The sequence below is a fragment of the Microcaecilia unicolor genome, chromosome 11 (assembly GCF_901765095.1).
Source record: "Microcaecilia unicolor chromosome 11, aMicUni1.1, whole genome shotgun sequence".
In the NCBI taxonomy this organism is placed as follows: domain Eukaryota; kingdom Metazoa; phylum Chordata; class Amphibia; order Gymnophiona; family Siphonopidae; genus Microcaecilia; species Microcaecilia unicolor.
In genome coordinates, this window is record NC_044041.1 from 47141749 (window position 1) to 47160047 (window position 18299).

The 18299-nt window shown below is 46.1% G+C and overlaps 1 protein-coding gene across 1 annotated transcript in view; it reads left to right on the forward strand.

The window, feature by feature from the left end:
* Positions 1-18299, forward strand: part of PIWIL1 (piwi like RNA-mediated gene silencing 1) — a 368470-nt gene that overhangs the window by 87867 nt on the left and 262304 nt on the right. Inside the window, exons 5-7 of the mRNA XM_030218398.1 lie at positions 804-884; positions 12502-12699; positions 18089-18200. Coding sequence (XP_030074258.1) covers positions 804-884; positions 12502-12699; positions 18089-18200 — 391 coding nt within the window. The remainder of the gene's footprint in view (positions 1-803; positions 885-12501; positions 12700-18088; positions 18201-18299) is intronic.

Below are 18299 nucleotides of genomic sequence, written 5' to 3' on the forward strand. Positions count from 1 at the left end.
AAGGCCTTAGATCCTCGCTCCTGTCCTACACAGACCCTGCTTGAATACCTTCTGCCCTTGTCCGAGTCTGGTCTTAAAACCAACTCTGTTAGTTGAATAAGTTAGGTCAATCTCAGCTATGTCCTCGCCGTTGCGAGGCCCAATTGACCAATGTTTGTTGTTTTGAGTGAGCCTGGGGGCTAGGGATACCCCATTTGTGAGAACAAGCAGCCTGCTTGTCCTCGGAGAAAGCGAAAGCTACATACCTGTAGATGGTATTCTCCGAAGACAGCAGGCTGATTGTTTTCACCTACCCGCCCGCCTCTCCTTTGGAGTTGTGTCTTCCCTTGTCTTTGCTATTTACTGGACTGGCAAACACGCTCGCGTTCGGGCGGGAAGACGGTCACGCATGCGCACGCAAGGGCTAGCAAACGCTGTTGCTAGTGAAGATCTCCGATCGGAGGGGCTGCCGTGGACGTCACCCATTTGTGAGAACAATCAGCCTGCTGTCCTCGGAGAATACCTTCTACAGATATGTAGCTTTCGCTTTATAGAGGAAGTTTTGACTGATGAGGATTCCTGCAAGTGACCACACTGGTATTTGTAGAAACCAGCGGCAAAGCGGAGCAGTGCTATTCAAAAGAAAGGGAATGGCACCGGGGATCTCAAGTCTTTTTACCTCTTAACTTAAAGACTGTGTAGTTACATATAGTTTGCTATAGAGATATTAGAATGCAGTAATAACTGCAAAACTCTGCTGCACTTTATATTGTTAGACAAGTTGAATGTTGAAATATTACGAATTTTGTTTGTCATTTGTTTAGACTTCTGAAGATGATGAACTTGCAGCAGATTGGACGCAATTATTATAATCCAAATGACCCTGTTACTGTTGCAGCTCATAGGTTTGTAAAATTTCAGAATCTGATATGTATTTATAATGTACAACTGATTCTAGAATAAAATCTTAAAGCAGTTTAAACCATGTTCAGGACTAGATTACAAATTTATCCAAAGAAAGCTTGCCTATTTAATTGTGATTTCCCAGGTTCCAAGCTTTGTTTGCTCAGCCAAAATGTATGTTTTTCTTCCCTAGGAGATGTACTGTTGATTCACTGTTAAAGAAAAATTCTGCCATAAACAACTGTTTTGCTTCCCCCCTCCCCTTAGTTTTTTTGGGGAAAATGTATATGTATGCGTTGTATGATAGCAAGATTTTCCTTTAGCTAACTATCTTGAATCAACCACTTCTTCAAAGTGGTTTCCATACTACTCTGCTGTTATTTATAGTCATGTAGGAAATAAGCAAATGTGCTAGCTGTGCTTATTTCCGATCTGACGAAGAAGGGTAACCTTCGAAAGCTAATCAAGAAATGTATTAAGTTATGTCCAATAAAAAAAGGTATCATCTTATTTTCTTTTTCATGTTTTATTTTGTTTGATTTCTATTGATAACCTTAAGAGTGGACTAACACGGCTACCACACTCCTCTACTTAGTCATGTAGGGAAACTGACCAACCTCCAAAAGAGAGTGCCTCTTTTCTCTGAGGACAAGTAGAATAGTAATAATCTTACTCTAGGGTGATGTTATCCAATGAAGTCTATGTGGGAATGCTTCCCAGCATCTACTACTTAATTCTGTCGCGCTACTAGACGTATGCCATGCTGTGCACTAAACATGTATGAGACAGAGCTTACAGTCTTTTTGAGACAGACTAACAGGACAAATAAGGGATTAGGTAATTAATTATTGTTGTAATGATTAAAATAGAAATCGGTACTGAACAGGTAAATGGGAGTTTGCAGCCTCAAAGAGGTAGATTTGAATATGCCAAAGAGAGTGCTTGACGTACTGACTTAGGCAGTCTATTTCAGGCATAAACAGAGTCTGGAGTTGGAAGTGGAGGGGAAACCTCCACCCCCCAAACCCACCTCCCCGCTCCCCCCATTTTCTATTTCTGTTGATGGCTCTCTCATTCTCCCTGTCTCCTCAGCTCGAAACCTTGGGGTCATCTTTGACTCTTCTCTCTCCTTCTCTGCTCATATCCAGCAGACCGCCAAGACCTGTCGTTTCTTTCTTTACAACATCCGTAAAATCCGCCCCTTTCTTTCCGAGCACTCTACCAAAACCCTCATCCACACCCTTGTCACCTCTCGTTTAGACTACTGCAATCTGCTTCTTGCTGGCCTCCCACTTAGTCACCTCTCCCCTCTCCAGTCAGTTCAAAACTCTGCTGCCCGTCTCATCTTCCGCCAGGGTCGCTTTACTCATACTACCCCTCTCCTCAAGACCCTTCACTGGCTCCCTATCCGTTTTCGCATCCTGTTCAAACTTCTTCTACTAACCTATAAATGTACTCACTCTGCTGCTCCCCAGTATCTCTCCACACTCGTCCTTCCCTACACCCCTTCCCGTGCACTCCGCTCCATGGATAAATCCTTCTTATCTGTTCCCTTCTCCACTACTGCCAACTCCAGACTTCGCGCCTTCTGTCTCGCTGCACCCTACGCCTGGAATAAACTTCCTGAGCCCCTACGTCTTGCCCCATCCTTGGCCACCTTTAAATCTAGACTGAAAACCCACCTCTTTGACATTGCTTTTGACTCGTAACCACTTGTAACCACTCGCCTCCACCTACCCCCTCCTCTCTTCCTTCCCGTTCACATTAATTGATTTGATTTGCTTACTTTATTTATTTTTTGTCTATTAGATTGTAAGCTCTTTGAGCAGGGACTGTCTTTCTTCTATGTTTGTACAGCGCTGCGTATGCCTTGTAGCGCTATAGAAATGCTAAATAGTAGTAGTAGTAGTAGTAATAAGAGAGACATGTTAAATGTTGTTCCTGGGGAAGGGTGTAGGGAGAGATGAGATAGCAAAGAGATACTGAGGAGCTGCAGAATGAATACACTTGTAAGTCAATAATAGGAGTTTAAATTGTATGGGATAGGGAGCCAGTGATGTGACCTGAGGGGAGAACTAATATGAGCATAGTGATGATGGAGGGATATGTCTTTCAGAATTTTAAACGGATTGGAGAGAGATGGTTTTAGTCGGAGGCAAGTTGCAGTAATCTAAGCGCGAGGTGATACTGTGGATAAGGGTTTTGGTAGTGTGTTCAGAAAGGAAGAGTCACATTTTGGTGGTATAGAGAAAGAAACAGGTTTTAGCAGCTTATTCTGGAAGCTTTAGGAAGTTTCCCACCTGCCGATGTTGCATGGGACCAGAGCCAACTTTTTTTTCTGCAGAGGATGCAATTTTCATTTGCCAATCTCAGCTCATATTGATTTCTTCAGCAACAAAATTGTCCTTGTGTAGATAGGTAAGTTCTGTCATGTGTAGCCTCCCCCCCCCCCCCCCCCCACCACCAATTTCTGTTAGATGTTTTGGCAGTTTTTTTCTTTTTTGTAACCCACTGGTTACCCGGTCAAGTTTGTCATTGAGCCATTTTATTTTGCACTTTCCAGAGATGTCCCTTAAAACTCCCAGTGGTTTTAAAATTGCTCCAGGTGTAACAGAGCCATGTCCCTCATGGACTCCCATAATTGGTACCTGCAGTGCCAGGGCCCGATCGTGATTTTTTTTTGTAATAACTGTTCACAGATGTCAAGGAAAGGCATCAAAACTTGAGAGAAACAGTACTATTGAATTTCTGGCACTGACAGGTCCAGTCCATCAGCTTCAGCATCAGGGGCAATGGTTTCCAGAGCTGTACCAAATACTGGGGATGCATTGGTTTCAAAGAGGCCTCATCCTCAACATTGAGTGTCAATAGTGGCCACTGGAATTGGGCATCCTTTCTCTTGTTCTCTCTGAGGCAGAGGAAGGATTTGTCTTGAGACTAACAGAATTTTATTGCAGTTTTGCTAATTAGAAGCAGCTCTTTCAGTTGCACCCATTGGTTTAGATTTTACTTGCCTTTCTAACTTTTTTTTTTTTTTAGCATTTTTGAACTCAACTATATTAGAAGCCCCGCAGTCGATTTTATCAATAATTTTTCCTTTTTTGACTAGTGTAGGGGTTTTCTCCGAGGACAAGCAGGCCTTCATATTCTCACAGTTGGATGATGTCATCCAGTGGAGCCTGGTGCAGACACTGACTAGTGAGACTGAGAGCTTTCTTGTAGCATCCCAGCACACATGCGCTGGTGCCTTCCCGCCCACCTTGTGAGTGCAGGTCCCTCAGTCTTTTTCCATGGAGCAGGGAGGACTCGTTTTGTGTTCTCTTTAAAGTGCACTATTTTCTCATTTCCTTCTTGTGCGAGTATTTGTCCTTTCTTAGGCTGCTGTTTTTTTATTATTCATTTTTCTTTTCTAATTTCCCTTTATTTCAATTAGCTTTTTAAGGTATTCAGGTTGCCTTTATTTATCGCAAGCTGCTAGGCCTGTTCAAGCCATAACACCGACCTCAGCTGAACACGGCTCCTTTTTCGGCTCATGATTCAGGAGTTTAGTTTGGCTGCGATTCTTATCTCTAGGTCCCAGAAAACCCCTAGTGGCTTCAAGAGGTGCTCACAATGTAATCGTGTGATTTCTGTGACAGACCTGCACTCAAGGTGCATTGGGTGCTTCCATGAGCCTAATTCTTTTTCTCTCTGTTTAAAAATGCAGCTGAGGACACGGGCCACGGCAGGTCCAACAGGAGAAACCTTTTGGCTCCCCTAAAAGCCGGTAAATCCTCACTGGCACTAGAAACATCAACCTCGATGACTACTAGCATTGAGAAGGTCTCTACCTCTCTTGACATCATGCGCTGAGAGCAGACCCCTGGACCAGTCATCAGACCTGACACTGAGGACACGTACTGGTTCAATGTCATCCTCGTTGCCACTAGGACTGTGACCCTGAGCATCGGGGGAAGCCCAAGAAGCACAAGTATCAGTCCTCATCGATGCACAATGCCGGGAGCAATGGCTTTGCAGATACCTGAGAAGTGCTCCCCCTCTTTGGGTGCTAGTGCATAAGTCCTCCGGGCAGCTAGGGTCCCGCTACTGGTTCGGCACAGACACTTTCTCAGGTTGCCTCTCTCCCAGCTCCCCTGCCTTTGCCGGTACCTTCCTTTGAATGGTTCCAAGCCATACACAGGGAGGAGCTGGTGCAGATGCTGCATCTGCAAACCACTCAGGCATTGAGGGTGCTTGTGCCAGCTACAGATCAGCCCCAGATTCTTCCTGAGGCTCAGCCCATGCCTGTGCAGAGATCCTCAATGCTGGCACCTCAAATCGGCACATACAGTAATGCTTTCAGTGTCGAGGGAGAAAGCTTCCCCGAGTCAGAGGGTAGGTCTATACTTTAGCGCTCTTCGGAGCATGGATATGATTCCACTGAGCTGAGGCAGGCACAAACTCAGCCAGGTCTGTGCCTGCTCGATCGTATAAACAAGCCATCATTGCTGCCGAGAAACTAATATTCTACTAAAATTTCTAAAGCTCCCTGATACAGTGATTCTTTACAAAACCCTCAAGAATTTAACCACATACCATAAGACTACTTGCCACGTTGAAGATCCTTCACACCCTGCCCAACTACTTGCCAAACACTTTGTGTAAAATTACGACTCTTCTTGACCGTTTTAACATAGGACTTTGCTCCATTTCTCCTATCTTCTGTTGCTTTATTTCTCCGAGGACAAGCAGGCTGCTTGTTCTCACAACTGGGTTGACGTCCACGGCGGCCCCTCAAACCGGAGTAAAAATCTTGCGGGAGGTCCCGCACGCAGGGCACGCCCACTGCGTATGTGCGGCCGTCTTCCCGCCCGTGCGCGACTTTTCCCGCTCAGTATTTTGCTTTCTGCGCTGGAGAGAGACGTGTCTTCGTCCCTCTCCGTGTTAGCCCTGGAAAACCGATTTGCGGCCTAGTCCGCACTTTTACTTCTTCCTTGTTTTTTGCGCTTTAGCGCGCCTGTTTATTTCCCTTCCCCTCGTCGAGTTTCTTCGTGGGGTTGCTTCGTCGTGTCCGTTTTTTTCTTTTTCTGGTGTGCTTTTCACTGCCACCATCGACGATTTTGATCTCGCCGACGCGATTTTTCCGTCGATGTCCTCGAAGGTCCCGAGCGGATTGAAGAAGTGTGGTCGGTGTGGCCGGCAGATCTCGCAGACCGATCCTCACGCTTGGTGCCTCCAGTGCCTCAGCCCGGGGAATAATTCCAAGGCGTGCACCTTGTGTCTCGGCTTGCGGAAGCGGACGCAGGTGGCGACGCAAGTTCTTCGGGACTGTCTTTTTGGAACTTGCGCCGGCCCTTTGACATCGACCTCGACGGCATTGGTGTCAACGGCCGGGTCTTCGGTACCGATGTCGACGTCTTCTTCACCGACTATGGCACCGACCCCAGGAGCACAGGTTCCCTTGGCCCAACGCTGCTCAGGGCCATCGGGAACGAACCCTGTTGGATCTGATCCCTAGAGGCTGTGGAGACTCCACCTCCTCCTCGTCGATGCCGCGGAGCGCCGATGACAGACATCGGAAGAAAGCTGCGAAGAAGCACCGTCATCGATCGCTCACGGCGCATGGGACTGGCAGCTCTGGGACATTGAGAGAAGACTCGACCCCCAGGAAGCGGCAGCGCCGGGAGGAGCGCTCCCCCTCTATCGAAGAGGTGTCGATGCGCAGGTCGTTGGTGACCCCGGTACCGTCTCCTGGACCCGGGCAGCTTCCAGCACCGACGCCCGCACCAGCCCCCCTGCCTCTCCCGACAGCGGGCCTAGACGAGTGCCTCCGAGCCATCCTTCCGGGGATCCTGGAAGGGCTGATGCGCCAGGCCTTGCCGGCACCGGGGGTGCTTGCGCCCTCGGTGCCGTTGATGGAGGCGCCGGTGGACTCTGGTCCGGTGATGCGGTCTTCGGCGCCACTTGCGGCACCGGTGTCGATCGCCACTAAGGTGGAATCAACGTTGATGGAGGGAGCTTCGTCCCCGCTGGTGCGGGAATCCACCTCTCGACACCCTCGTCGAGGACGTGGTTCCTCGCAGTCGAGACGGGCCCGGTTGCGGTCTGAGCTGAGAGAGCTCATGTCCGACACCAAGGAGGAAGTCTCGTGGGGGGAGGAGGAGGACTCTAGATATTTCTCCTCCGAGGAGTCTGTGGGCGTTCCCTCTGACCCCACACCTTCACCGGAGAGGAAGCTCTGTCCCCCTGAGAGCCTCTCCTTCGCCTCTTTTGTTCGGGACACATGCGGAACAATGTGCGGCAACTGGCGGACCTGGTTGACAAGCTGCCGCCGGAGCTGTCCAGGCTTTTTCAGGAGGTGGTCAGGCAGCTGAAGGCGTGTCGCAAATTCCTGTCCAGGGGTATCTGACACCTGTGATGTGGCATCCAGAGCTGCGGCCCAAGGTACAGTGATGCGCAGACTCTCCTGGCTGCGTGCCTCTGACCTGGACAACCGCACCCAGCAGCGGCTGGCGGATGTCCCTTGCTGGGGGGGATAACATTTTTGGTGAGAAGGTCGAGCAGTTGGTGAACAAACTACACCAGCGGGAAACCGCTCTTGACAAGCTCTCCCACCAGGCGCCTTCAGCATCTCCACCTCCACAGGTGGACGTTTTTCCCGGGCCCGGCAGGCTGCACCCTACGCCTACAGCAAGCGTAGGTACACCCAGCCAGCCCGAAGGCCTCCTCAGGTACAGGGACAGTCACAGCGCGCGCCTAAGCAGCCCCCTGCACCTCCACAGCAAAAGCAGGGGACGAGCTTTTGACTGGATCCATGGGAACATAGCCGCCATCAAAGTAGCTATGCCGGACGGCCTGCCGGTCGGGGGGAGGTTGAAAGTTTTTCACCAAAGGTGGCCTCTCATAAGCTCCGACCAGTGGGTTCTCCAAATAGTGCAGTGCGGATACACCCTGAATTTGGTCTCCACCCCACCAAATTGTCCACCGGGAGCTCAATCCTTCAGCTCCCATCACAAGCAGGTACTTGCAGAGGAAATCTCCGCCCTTCTCAGCGCCAATGCGGTCGAGCCCGTGCCACCCGGGCAGGAAGGACATGGATTCTATTCCAGGTACTTCCTTGTGGAAAAGAAAACAGGGGGATGCGCCCCATCCTAGACCTGAGAGGCCTGAACAAGTATCTGGTGCGAGAAAAGTTCAGGATGCTTTCCTTGGGCACCCTTCTACCCGTGATTCAGAAAGACGATTGGCTATGTTCCCTGGATTTAAAGGATGCTTATACTCTCATCCCGATACTGCCTGCTCACAGACACTATCTCCGATTCCGTCTGGGGACACGTCACTTTCAGTATTGTGTGCTGCCCTTTGGGCTCGCTTCTGCATCACGGGTGTTCACGAAGTGTCTCGTGGTGGTTGCGGTGTACCTACGCAAGCTGGGGGTGCACGTGTTCCCGTATCTCAACGATTGGCTGGTGAAGAGCACCTAAGAGGCAGGAGCTTTTCGGTCCATGCAGTGCACTATTCAACTTCTCGAGCTGCTGAGGTTTGTGATAAATTACCTGAAGTCCCATCTCCAGCCAGTCCAATCTCTGGAATTCATAGGAGCTCTGCTGAATTCACAGACGGCTCAGGCCTATCTTCCCGAGGCGAGAGCTCAGAATCTTCTGTCCCTCGCTTCCCAGACCAAAGCGTCCCAGCAAATCACAGCTCGGCAGATGTTGAGACTCCTGGGCCATATGGCCTCTACAGTCCATGTGACTCCCATGGCTCGTCTTCACATGAGATCAGCTCAATGGACCCTAGCTTCCCAGTGGTGCCAGGCCACTGGGAATCTAGAAGGTGTCACCCGCCTGTCCGTCAGTTGTCGCAATTCGCTGCACTGGTGGACAATTCGGACCAATTTGACCCTGGGACGCCCATTCCAAATTACTCAGCCCACAAAAGTGCTGATGACTGATGCATCTCGCCTGGGGTGGGGAGCTCATGTCGATGGGTTCCACACCCAGGGGGTGTGGTCCCCCCAGGAACAAGATCTTCAGATCAACCTCCTGGAGCTCCGAGCGGTCTGGAACGCACTGAAGGCCTTCAGGGATCGGCTGTCCTACCAAATTATCCAAATTCAGACAGACAATCAGGTTGCAATGTATTACATCAACAAGCAGGGGGCACCGGATCTCGCCTTCTCTGTCAGGAAGCCGTCATGATGTGGCGTTTGGCAAGCCAGTATGGCATGCTTCTTCAAGCCACATACCTGGCAGGCGTAAACAACAGTCTGGCCGACAGGCTGAGCAGGATCATGCAACCACACGAGTGGTCGCTCCATTCCAGATTGGTACGCAAGATCTTCCGAGAGTGGGGCACTCGCTCGGTAGACCTTTTCGCCTCCCAGACCAATCACAAGCTGCCTCAGTTCTGTTCCAGACTTCGGGCACGCGGCAGACTGGCGTTGGATGCCTTTCTCCTCCATTGGGGGACGGGCCTCCTGTACACTTACCCTCCCATACCTTTGGTGGGGAAGACCTTACTGAAGCTCAAGCAAGACCGTGGCACCATGATTCTGATCGCGCCCTTTTGGTCCTGTCAGATCTGGTTCCCTCTTCTTTTGGAGTTGTCCTCCGAAGAACCGTGGAGATTGGAGTGTTTTCCGACTCATTTCGCAGAACGATGGAGCGCTTCTGCACCCCAACCTTCAGTCTCTGGCTCTCACGGCCTGGATGTTGAGGGCGTAGATTTTGCTTCATTGTGTCTGTCTGAGGGAGTCTCCCGTGTCTTGCTTGCCTCTAGAAAGGATTCCACTAAAAAGAGTTACTTTTTCAAGTGGAGGAGGTTTGTCGTTTGGTGTGAGAGCAAGGCCCTAGAACCTCGTTCTTGTCCTGCACAGAACCTGCTTGAATAACTTCTACACTTATCAGAGTCTGGTCTCAAGACCAACTCAGTAAGGAATCACCTTAGTGCAATTAGTGCTTACCATTATCGTGTAGAGGGTAAAGCCATCTCTGGAGAGCCTTTAGTCGTTCGATTCATGAGAGGTTTGCTTTTGTCAAAGCCCCCTGTCAAGCCTCCTGCAGTGTCATGGGATCTCAACGTCGTCCTCACCCAGCTGATGAAACCTCCTTTTGAGCCACTGAATTCATGCCATCTGAAGTACATGACCTGGGAGGTCATTTTCTTGGTGGAAGTTACTTCAGCTCGTAGAGTCAGTGAGCTTCAAGCCCTGTTAGCCCATGCTCCGTATACTAAATTTCATCATAACAGAGTAGTCCTCCGCACTCACCCTAAGTTCCTGCTAAAGGTGGTGTCGGAGTTCCATCTCAACCAGTCAATCGTCTTGCCTACATTCTTTCCCAGCTTTGCCTGCCCTCCTTTCGTAGGGAGGATTAACCAGAGGAGTACCCTGCGCTCCAATAACTGGATGTTAGATGGGTCATCCTCAGATACTTGGAAGTGACCAATGATTTCCGGAAGTCGGATCACCTGTTCGTGCTGTTCGCAGGCCCTCGTAAGAGTCTGCAGGCATCTAAGCCTACGGTGGCACGTTGGGTCAAGGAGACGATCGCGGCAGCTTATGTGGCGGCAGGGAAGATTCCGCCTATTCAGCTGAAGGCACACTCTACTAGAGCACAAGTAGCCTCAAGGAGATCTGTCTCCTTGGAAGAGATTTGCAGAGCGGCAACTTGGGCGTCGGCTCATACCTTCTCACGACATTACCGCTTGGATGTGGCTGCTCGGGCCGAGGCCCAGTTTGGGGCTTCAGTGTTGCGTTCAGGGATTTCCATGTCCCGCCCTGGGTGAGTACTGCTTCGGTACATCCCACCAGTCTATGGATTGATCGGCTTGATGATAGGGAAGGTAAAATTATGTATCATACCTGATAATTTTCTTTTCCTTAATCATAGCCGATCAATCCATAGCCCCTCCCAGATATCTGTATTGTTTGTGTTCCGGTTATATTTCAGGTTCAAGTTCAGTCTTCAGTTCCTGTTCACGAGGACTTCGTGTTCAAGTTCTTCCCATTGAAGTTTCTTCGAGTTGAGACAATTTTGTGTTACAGTGAGCTGCTGCTTCCTCTCCCCCCGTTTCGGCGGTGGCTGGATTGATAACTAAATTATGTCGGCGCTCCCTCCCGCTTTGTGCGGCTGTAGGGTAGCTTTGTATCCCTCCTGCTTCGGCGGTGTTGGGGTAAGCCAGCTCCTCCCACGGTTGCGGTAGCAGGATAAGCCAGTTCCCCCCGCATCGGCGGTTGTGGTTTCCCGCCCACCTCCCCGGCGGTGGTGCGCTGGAATATTTCCCCTCTCCTGCTTCGGCGGTGGTGAGCTGGGCAGAGTGTCCCTTTGTGGGTGTAAAGTGCTGAGTCCTGCGGATGGAGCTTTGATATCGACATACTGGGGAATTTCCGGCAGCACATGACCACATATAGGGAGGCAAAAGATTGCTCCACCAGTCTATGGATTGATCGGCTATGATTAAGGGAAAGAAAATTATCAGGTATGATACATAATTTTACCTTCTTCTTGAGTTTCCGGGCTTCTTTGGGTAGTTGCACCTTTTGGATGTCCGCAGGGCTCTGTGGCAGTATCTGCAGATGTCAAATGAGTTTAGGAATTCTGATAATTTATTTGTTCTGTTGGCAGGTCCCCGACGGGGATTTCCGGCATCCAAGGCCACTATAGCCCGCTGGCTTGAGGAACTCATTTTTCTGCGTATCTGCTTTCAGGGCAGTCGCTGCCTGAAGCGTTTAAAGCGCACTCTACGAGGGCAATGTCCTCTTCACGGGCTGAAACTGGTGTCTTCTCTCTTCAAGAGATCTGTCGTGCGGCTACCTTCGCTTCTCAGCTCTCTTTTGTGCGGCATTACAGGCTAGGTGTGGCATTGGGGCAGGATGCGCATTTTGGAGCGCAAGTGCTTGCTCGCGGAGTTGCCTGTTCTCACCCTACTTAGGGAGTGCTTTGGTACATCCAATCAGTTAATGGATTCATCTGCTGTTGATGACAAAGAAGGAAAAATTAGGTTCTTACCTTGATAATTTTCTTTCCTTTAGTCACAGCAGATGAATCCATGATCCCTCCCTGTCTGACTATTTTTTGTACAGATGTTGCATACAGACATTGTGCCTCATCAGGAGTACTTGAAGACAAGCTATCAGAGTTGCTACATGCTGTTTTTATTGCAGGAGGTTGATAACGTCCCTCCTTTATTTGATTATTGCTCCAGTTCAGGGGCGTTTGTTCTCTGTGAGGAAAGGTTATGTTATTGTGCCTTTCTTATTCACTTTGCTTTGGAAATTTCATATATTGAAGGCAGAGGGGGCTGGGCGTCCAGGAACACCATGTGCTTTGTGTTCTCTATCTCCACCTGCTGGTAGGCGGATACAACCCATCAGTTAATGGATTCATCTGCTGTGACTAAAGGAAAGAAAATTATCAAGGTAAGGACCTAATTTCCCTTGTATGCATATTTTAGTCCTGTCACTTTAAGGCTTGGGAATCTTATTTTTTTCTGTTAAACTTGATGTAATTAAAAAATGTTTAACAGTTGCAACAGTGAGGGAAGTTGGAAATAACATTGTGTATTGATGTATAAATATTCCTTTTGAGTCTTTTTTTTTTTTAACTTTTACTTATTTAAGTCTTTGTCATTGGACAGGTTGATGATTTGGACAGGTTTCACTACTTCTATTCTGCAGTATGAAACCAACATAATGCTGTGTACAGACATCAGCCACAAAGTTCTACGTAGCGAAACTGTTCTGGATTTCATGTATACTATGTATGAGCAGCATGGTGAACGGGCATTTCAGGAAATCTGTGCTAAAGAGCTTATTGGTCTGATCGTTCTTACAAAGTAAGAAGTATTTTATTTTTGTCCTTTCGTGTGATAGTTATTATAACAATTACTGGTGTTAGTCCAACAACTATAGCATAATTGCTTCCTGTTTTTAAGATTTTATATTACAAAAATCTAAAAAAGGTAACAAAGCTTGAAAGCAATTTAAATGTAATGGTACTTTATTTGTACTTTACAAGGCAGTAAGTTTTGTAATAGTGTGTCCTCTGAGCACCAGACTTTATGGGGAGGCAGTGTCCTTTGATCCAAAAATCCATTATTCCTGAAGGTCTCCCGCCCCCTCTGGTGGGCAAGTTTAGGAGGGGTAGGAGTGATTTCCACTCATTCCTGCCTGTACAGGCTCTAGCTTTAAAATAGCAGTAGTGACTTACAGTGGTAGTTTCACACTACTCCTTCACTGCTACGGATCAGGACCAGTTGAATGCTGCTAGAGATTTTGGCTGTCACTTTGAATCTGAAGCTGACCTAGGCAGGAACGAATGGGGTTCACTCCTTCCTGACCACCAGAGCAATAAGTTGGGCTGGGGTGCAGCTATTTTCTGCTGTTGCTGATATCTGATCTCTCTGGTATCCTCTGCTCTAAGGATGTAAACTATATACCTCTGTAATTAAAGTAAAAAATATTAGAAATTAGTCTATATATGCATGCCTAAATCAATAGAGACAATTGTCTTCTCGTAAGATAATATACACTGCATTGGGGTTTTTTTTTGACACATCAAGCAATATAAATTAGTAGAGCTGCTTTTTAAGTAAATATTTTAATTGTGATTAATCACGCAATTAAAAAATTTTAAATTAATGTTAAACAATTAAAGGTATTTATTTTCCACTGCAGCTCCTTGTGACTGGCCAAATCACTTAAACCTCCACTGCTTGAGGTACAAAATAAGTACCTGTATATGATATGCAAACTACTTTGATTGTAACCTCAGAAAGGTGGTATATCAAATTCCCTTCCCTACCCTAAAGGACTGTTAATCTCCTTCCTGCCCCCCCCCCCCCCCCAAAGATCCTACATCTATTTCCTTTTTTCCCAGGTCTCATCATATTTCTTTCTTGGGGTCCATTATCTTGCTCTCTCCCACCTCCCCCAATTGTGCAGCAGCTCTGACTCCTTCCCCTCCACCCCCTTGAGCAGCAGCACAAACTTGTGGTGAGCAGCATCAATCTCTTCTCATGGCTTCTGAAACTCATTGCCTCTGTCATAGTTTCCAAGAATGGCTCTTCCAGTTCTGCTTGCAGGTCTGCAGTTCACATTTCTCTCCCCCCCCCCCCCCCCCGCTCAGGGTTTAGCCTTGTCCCCCACTGCTGGTCTACCTTAGTCTTCTGTTGGTCCCCAGAAGTGGCAGTGTTTCTCATATGCTGCCTGCAACCTAGTCCAGCGCTTTCCCTCTGACCAGTCCTCTCCATGCAGAAACAAGAAGTGATGTCAGAGGAGGGAGGGATGTTCCAGAGGGAAAGCTTCGGACCAGGTTGCAGGCAGCATACGTGCAATGCTACCACTTTGGGGACCAACAGAAGACCATCTTGAAGGTAGACCAGGGGTGGGCGTGGGTGATGTTGACTCGAGGAAAAGAAAGACGTCAAATTGCTCCAAGGACGGGCTGGGAGTGGACGAGAGCAGAAGAGATATTTGGAGGAGATAGACACTGCAATGTGATTTTAAAAAAATGCTTGATTAATGATAAATGCATTAATAGCACAGATAACTGCGATTAAAATGCAGCCTTAAAAATTTGCAAGATATAATAGAAAAACACGGAGTAAAAAATTCATAGCCTGTAAGTCAAGATCAAATGTCTGTATTGTTTATTCATAGGTCGCAAACATATCTTACTCATAACTACAGTAGAAATCATATTTTTCTATGGATAGTGAGGTTAAAACAGCCACACAGCTGAGTTAAATAACTTCTGGGATGATGGCTGTATTCTTCATCCATGGCTTGGTTCACTCAGGAAATAACCTCTGTCGGTCATGTCATCAGTTCTTATTTTACAGAGTAAACAAAGCCATAATCATTGAATTTAACTTGATAGAAAAGCTTTTCATTGCACTTGAAGTAAAACCAGAGTTTAAACAATTTCCAGAGTGTGACAGGAAGATGTTAGTCTGTGTTCACTGTATGGGTGAGTTGCACCAAGTTAATTAATATTCAGAATGTGTCTGCATGTCACAAGGGCAGGGAAATTACATGAACTAAAGCTAAAAGAATTTATTGGTTTAAGAAATGAGTCGGGAAAGAAATCTAAAAAGCCATTTTCCTTTTCAAAGGGGTTGAAACGAACAAAGTATCATCATTAAAGTTTACTCTCAATTGCAAGGAGAAGAAAGAGGAACACATAACACAAGTACATAAGCTTCAGCATACTGGGACAGAAGGTTCATCAATCCCAATTTCCTGTTTCCAACAGTGGCCAATTCAGGTTACAAAAAATACCTGGCAAGATTCCAGGAAAGCAAAACAGACTTAAGCAGTGGAATTTGTCAAGTTCACCTTAATGGTATTTGGACTTTAAGGAGTTTGTCAAAACCTTTTTTAAACTCTGCTACACTAACTGCTTTTACCACATTTTCTGGCATTGAATTCCAGAGCTTATTGAGTGAAGACTTTTTTTTTTCTTCCATTTATTTTAAATGCACTAATTAGTAACTTCATTGTGTCACTTAGTCCTTGTATTTTTGTAAAGAGTAAGCAATTGATTCATGTCTACCCGTTCACTCCACTCAAGATTTTATAGACCTCTATCGTACCTCCCCACAGCTGTATCTTTTCCAAGCTGACTTGCCCTAGTCTTTCCTCATAGAGAGGTTGTCCCATCCCCTGTATTGTTTTGGTCACACTTCTGTGTACTTCTTTTAATTCCACTATATCTTTGAGATGCAGTGACCAGAAATGCACACAATATTCGAGATGCAGGTACGCTATGGAATGATAGAAGAGGCATGATAGTAATGCTTGTTCTTTCCTTTCCTTTCCTAATATTTTCTAAAATTCTGTTTACTTCACTAGTTACTGCTGCACACTGAGTAGAGGGTTTCAACTTACCTCAATGATGACACTTGGATCCTTTTCCTGGGTAATGAATCCTAATGTGGATCCTTGCATAATGTAGCGGTAGTTTGGATTCCTCGTCCCTACATGAATCATTTGGCACGTTAAATGTCATCTGCCATTTGGATGCCCAGTGTCATAAAGGTTTTCTTGCAGTTGTTCACAATTCTTTTGTGCTTTAACAACTTTGAATAGCTTTGTTGTCAGCAAATGTGGTCATTGCACTCATTTCTATTTTCAGACCAGTTGTAAATGTTAAGTTGTGGTCCCATCCCAGATCTCTTGGGAACACCACTATTTATCCTTCTCCATTGAGAATATTGACCATTTAACGCTACTACTCTTGTTTTCTGTCCTTTAACAAGTTCTTAATACACAGTAGAACACTACCCTCCTATCCTGTGACTTAATTTCTTCAGGAGTCATTCATGAGGTACTTTGTCAAATGCCTTCTGAAAATCCAGATACACAATATCAACCGGCTCACCCTTATCCACATGTTTATTCACCCCTTTAAAGAAATGATTGGTGAGGCAAGATTTCCATTGGTGAAATCCATATTGGCACTGTTCCTTTAATTCATGCCTATAAATAGATTAAGAAATTTTGTTTATAAACTCTACCATTCTGTCTGGCATCGATGTTGGGCTTGGTCTACAATTTCCCAGGTCATCTCAGGAACCTTTTTAATATTGACATTAAATTGGCTACCCACCAGTCTTCAGGTACCACATTTGATTTTAAAGATAAATTACAAAATTCTAACAATAGATCTGCACATTTCTAATAAATTCCATTCTGTCAGTAGTAGCACTGTTGAGTCAAAAGCCCTGCTGTGATGTGCTGAGCTCTGGCATGGATTTCCTCCTCTGCTGTCAACAGCCTACTTATTAGCATCATTGACTCCCAATAAGAACTGGTACTCCTGGGCATAGAGTGTGAAGGGAAGTGCTCCTCACCCAGCTGAGACTGCAACAGCTTTGAGGGGGTGGAGCATGGTGCACAAGCTAAGCATACCCCCCCCCCCCCCCCCAATGTGGAGCTTGCTCACTTGACACTGACCAGGAGAGTTCATAGTGCCATTTGTTCAGATGACAGACAAAAGGAGCATAAAAATTCTTTGATTAAGCATGGGTCTTCAAAAGTAAAGCTAAAATTTTTCACCAGATCTCCTCCACCTGTGCTAAGCCACTCCAGGGACAGATTCTCAAGATGTCTGTCACAGCCACATCCTATATTTACTGAATAAGAGTTCCTTTAGAAATATAACACTCAAGTCTCGACCACCAGTCTCTAGATCTCAGTGCCAAAAACCAAATAGGACAAATCTCTGCATATATTATTGAAACTTTCTTCACCTAGCAAGATTTAAGTTCTCTATCAGTAGCCAAAATTTCAAAATCCAATAACATCATCAAGGAGGACCTAGTCACACTAACCCTTCTGTGCCCAAACCTGGAATGTTCCTGGTGCCATCCCTGAAGGAAAATGCAAATTAAAAACTGAGTGTGTTGAGAGAGTTGAAAATCCTACTGTGGGTCCATATAGTCCAAGATCCAAAAGTGTAGAGCATGTCGTAGACAGTATAACCTCAGGTTCAAAAACTTAGATTATGAGCCCTCTAGTGACAAAGTACCTGCATATAAGATGTACAGCGCTGCATATGTCTGGTAGCGCTGTAGAAATGATTAGTAGCATACAAATACAATAGTACATTTTAATAATGCAAGCCCTATAGTTTTAGAACTAGATACATTCCAATTTAAAAATAGACTTGGATCTTTTTCTGAAGTTAAGATTGGAAGGATGGGGGCCTATGATTTTGAAAATTCATGTACATCCTCTCGTCCTTGTTTGATCAATTATCCAAGTTGTCCCAGCTTGAAAAGAACAACATAAGAACTGCTGTACTAGATCAGACTAAGGTCCATCAAGCCTAGCACTTTGTTTCTAGTAGTGGCCAGGGTTACAGTAGCTACTACAGCACCAAACGTTTTAATGATTGTTAATACAAGGCATCAATGTTTTTCTGATCTTTCCTCTGTAAGGGTAAGTTATAAAAGATTTTTGCAAAATTATACAGAAAGGTGAGTACTAAATGAAATTCTCTACCACTTTAATTATACAGTTGCCCTTTAGGAGTTTTTGAAGGACATACTAGTATTTTAGCCTTATTTGACTGGATTCCAATGACTGATACACAGAGAGACAACAGGATTGTATTTGAAGTTGTCCCTAAAATAAGTTACATTTTCATGACCACTTTTATACATTGTCTATCTAACCATTATATTTTTATTCATAAGAATTTTTTGCATCGTCTTATAGATACAACAATAAAACATACAGGGTTGATGACATAGACTGGAATACAAATCCAAAATTCACCTTCAAGAAATCAGATGGCTCTGAAATTAGCTATGTAGACTACTACAAAAAGGTGGGAACAAGTAAATTCTAAATTTCAAGAGACCGAATTCAGACTTTGTGTCTTTCCATTCGTAACATATCCATTTGTTGTCTGTATTAGGGCTGATAT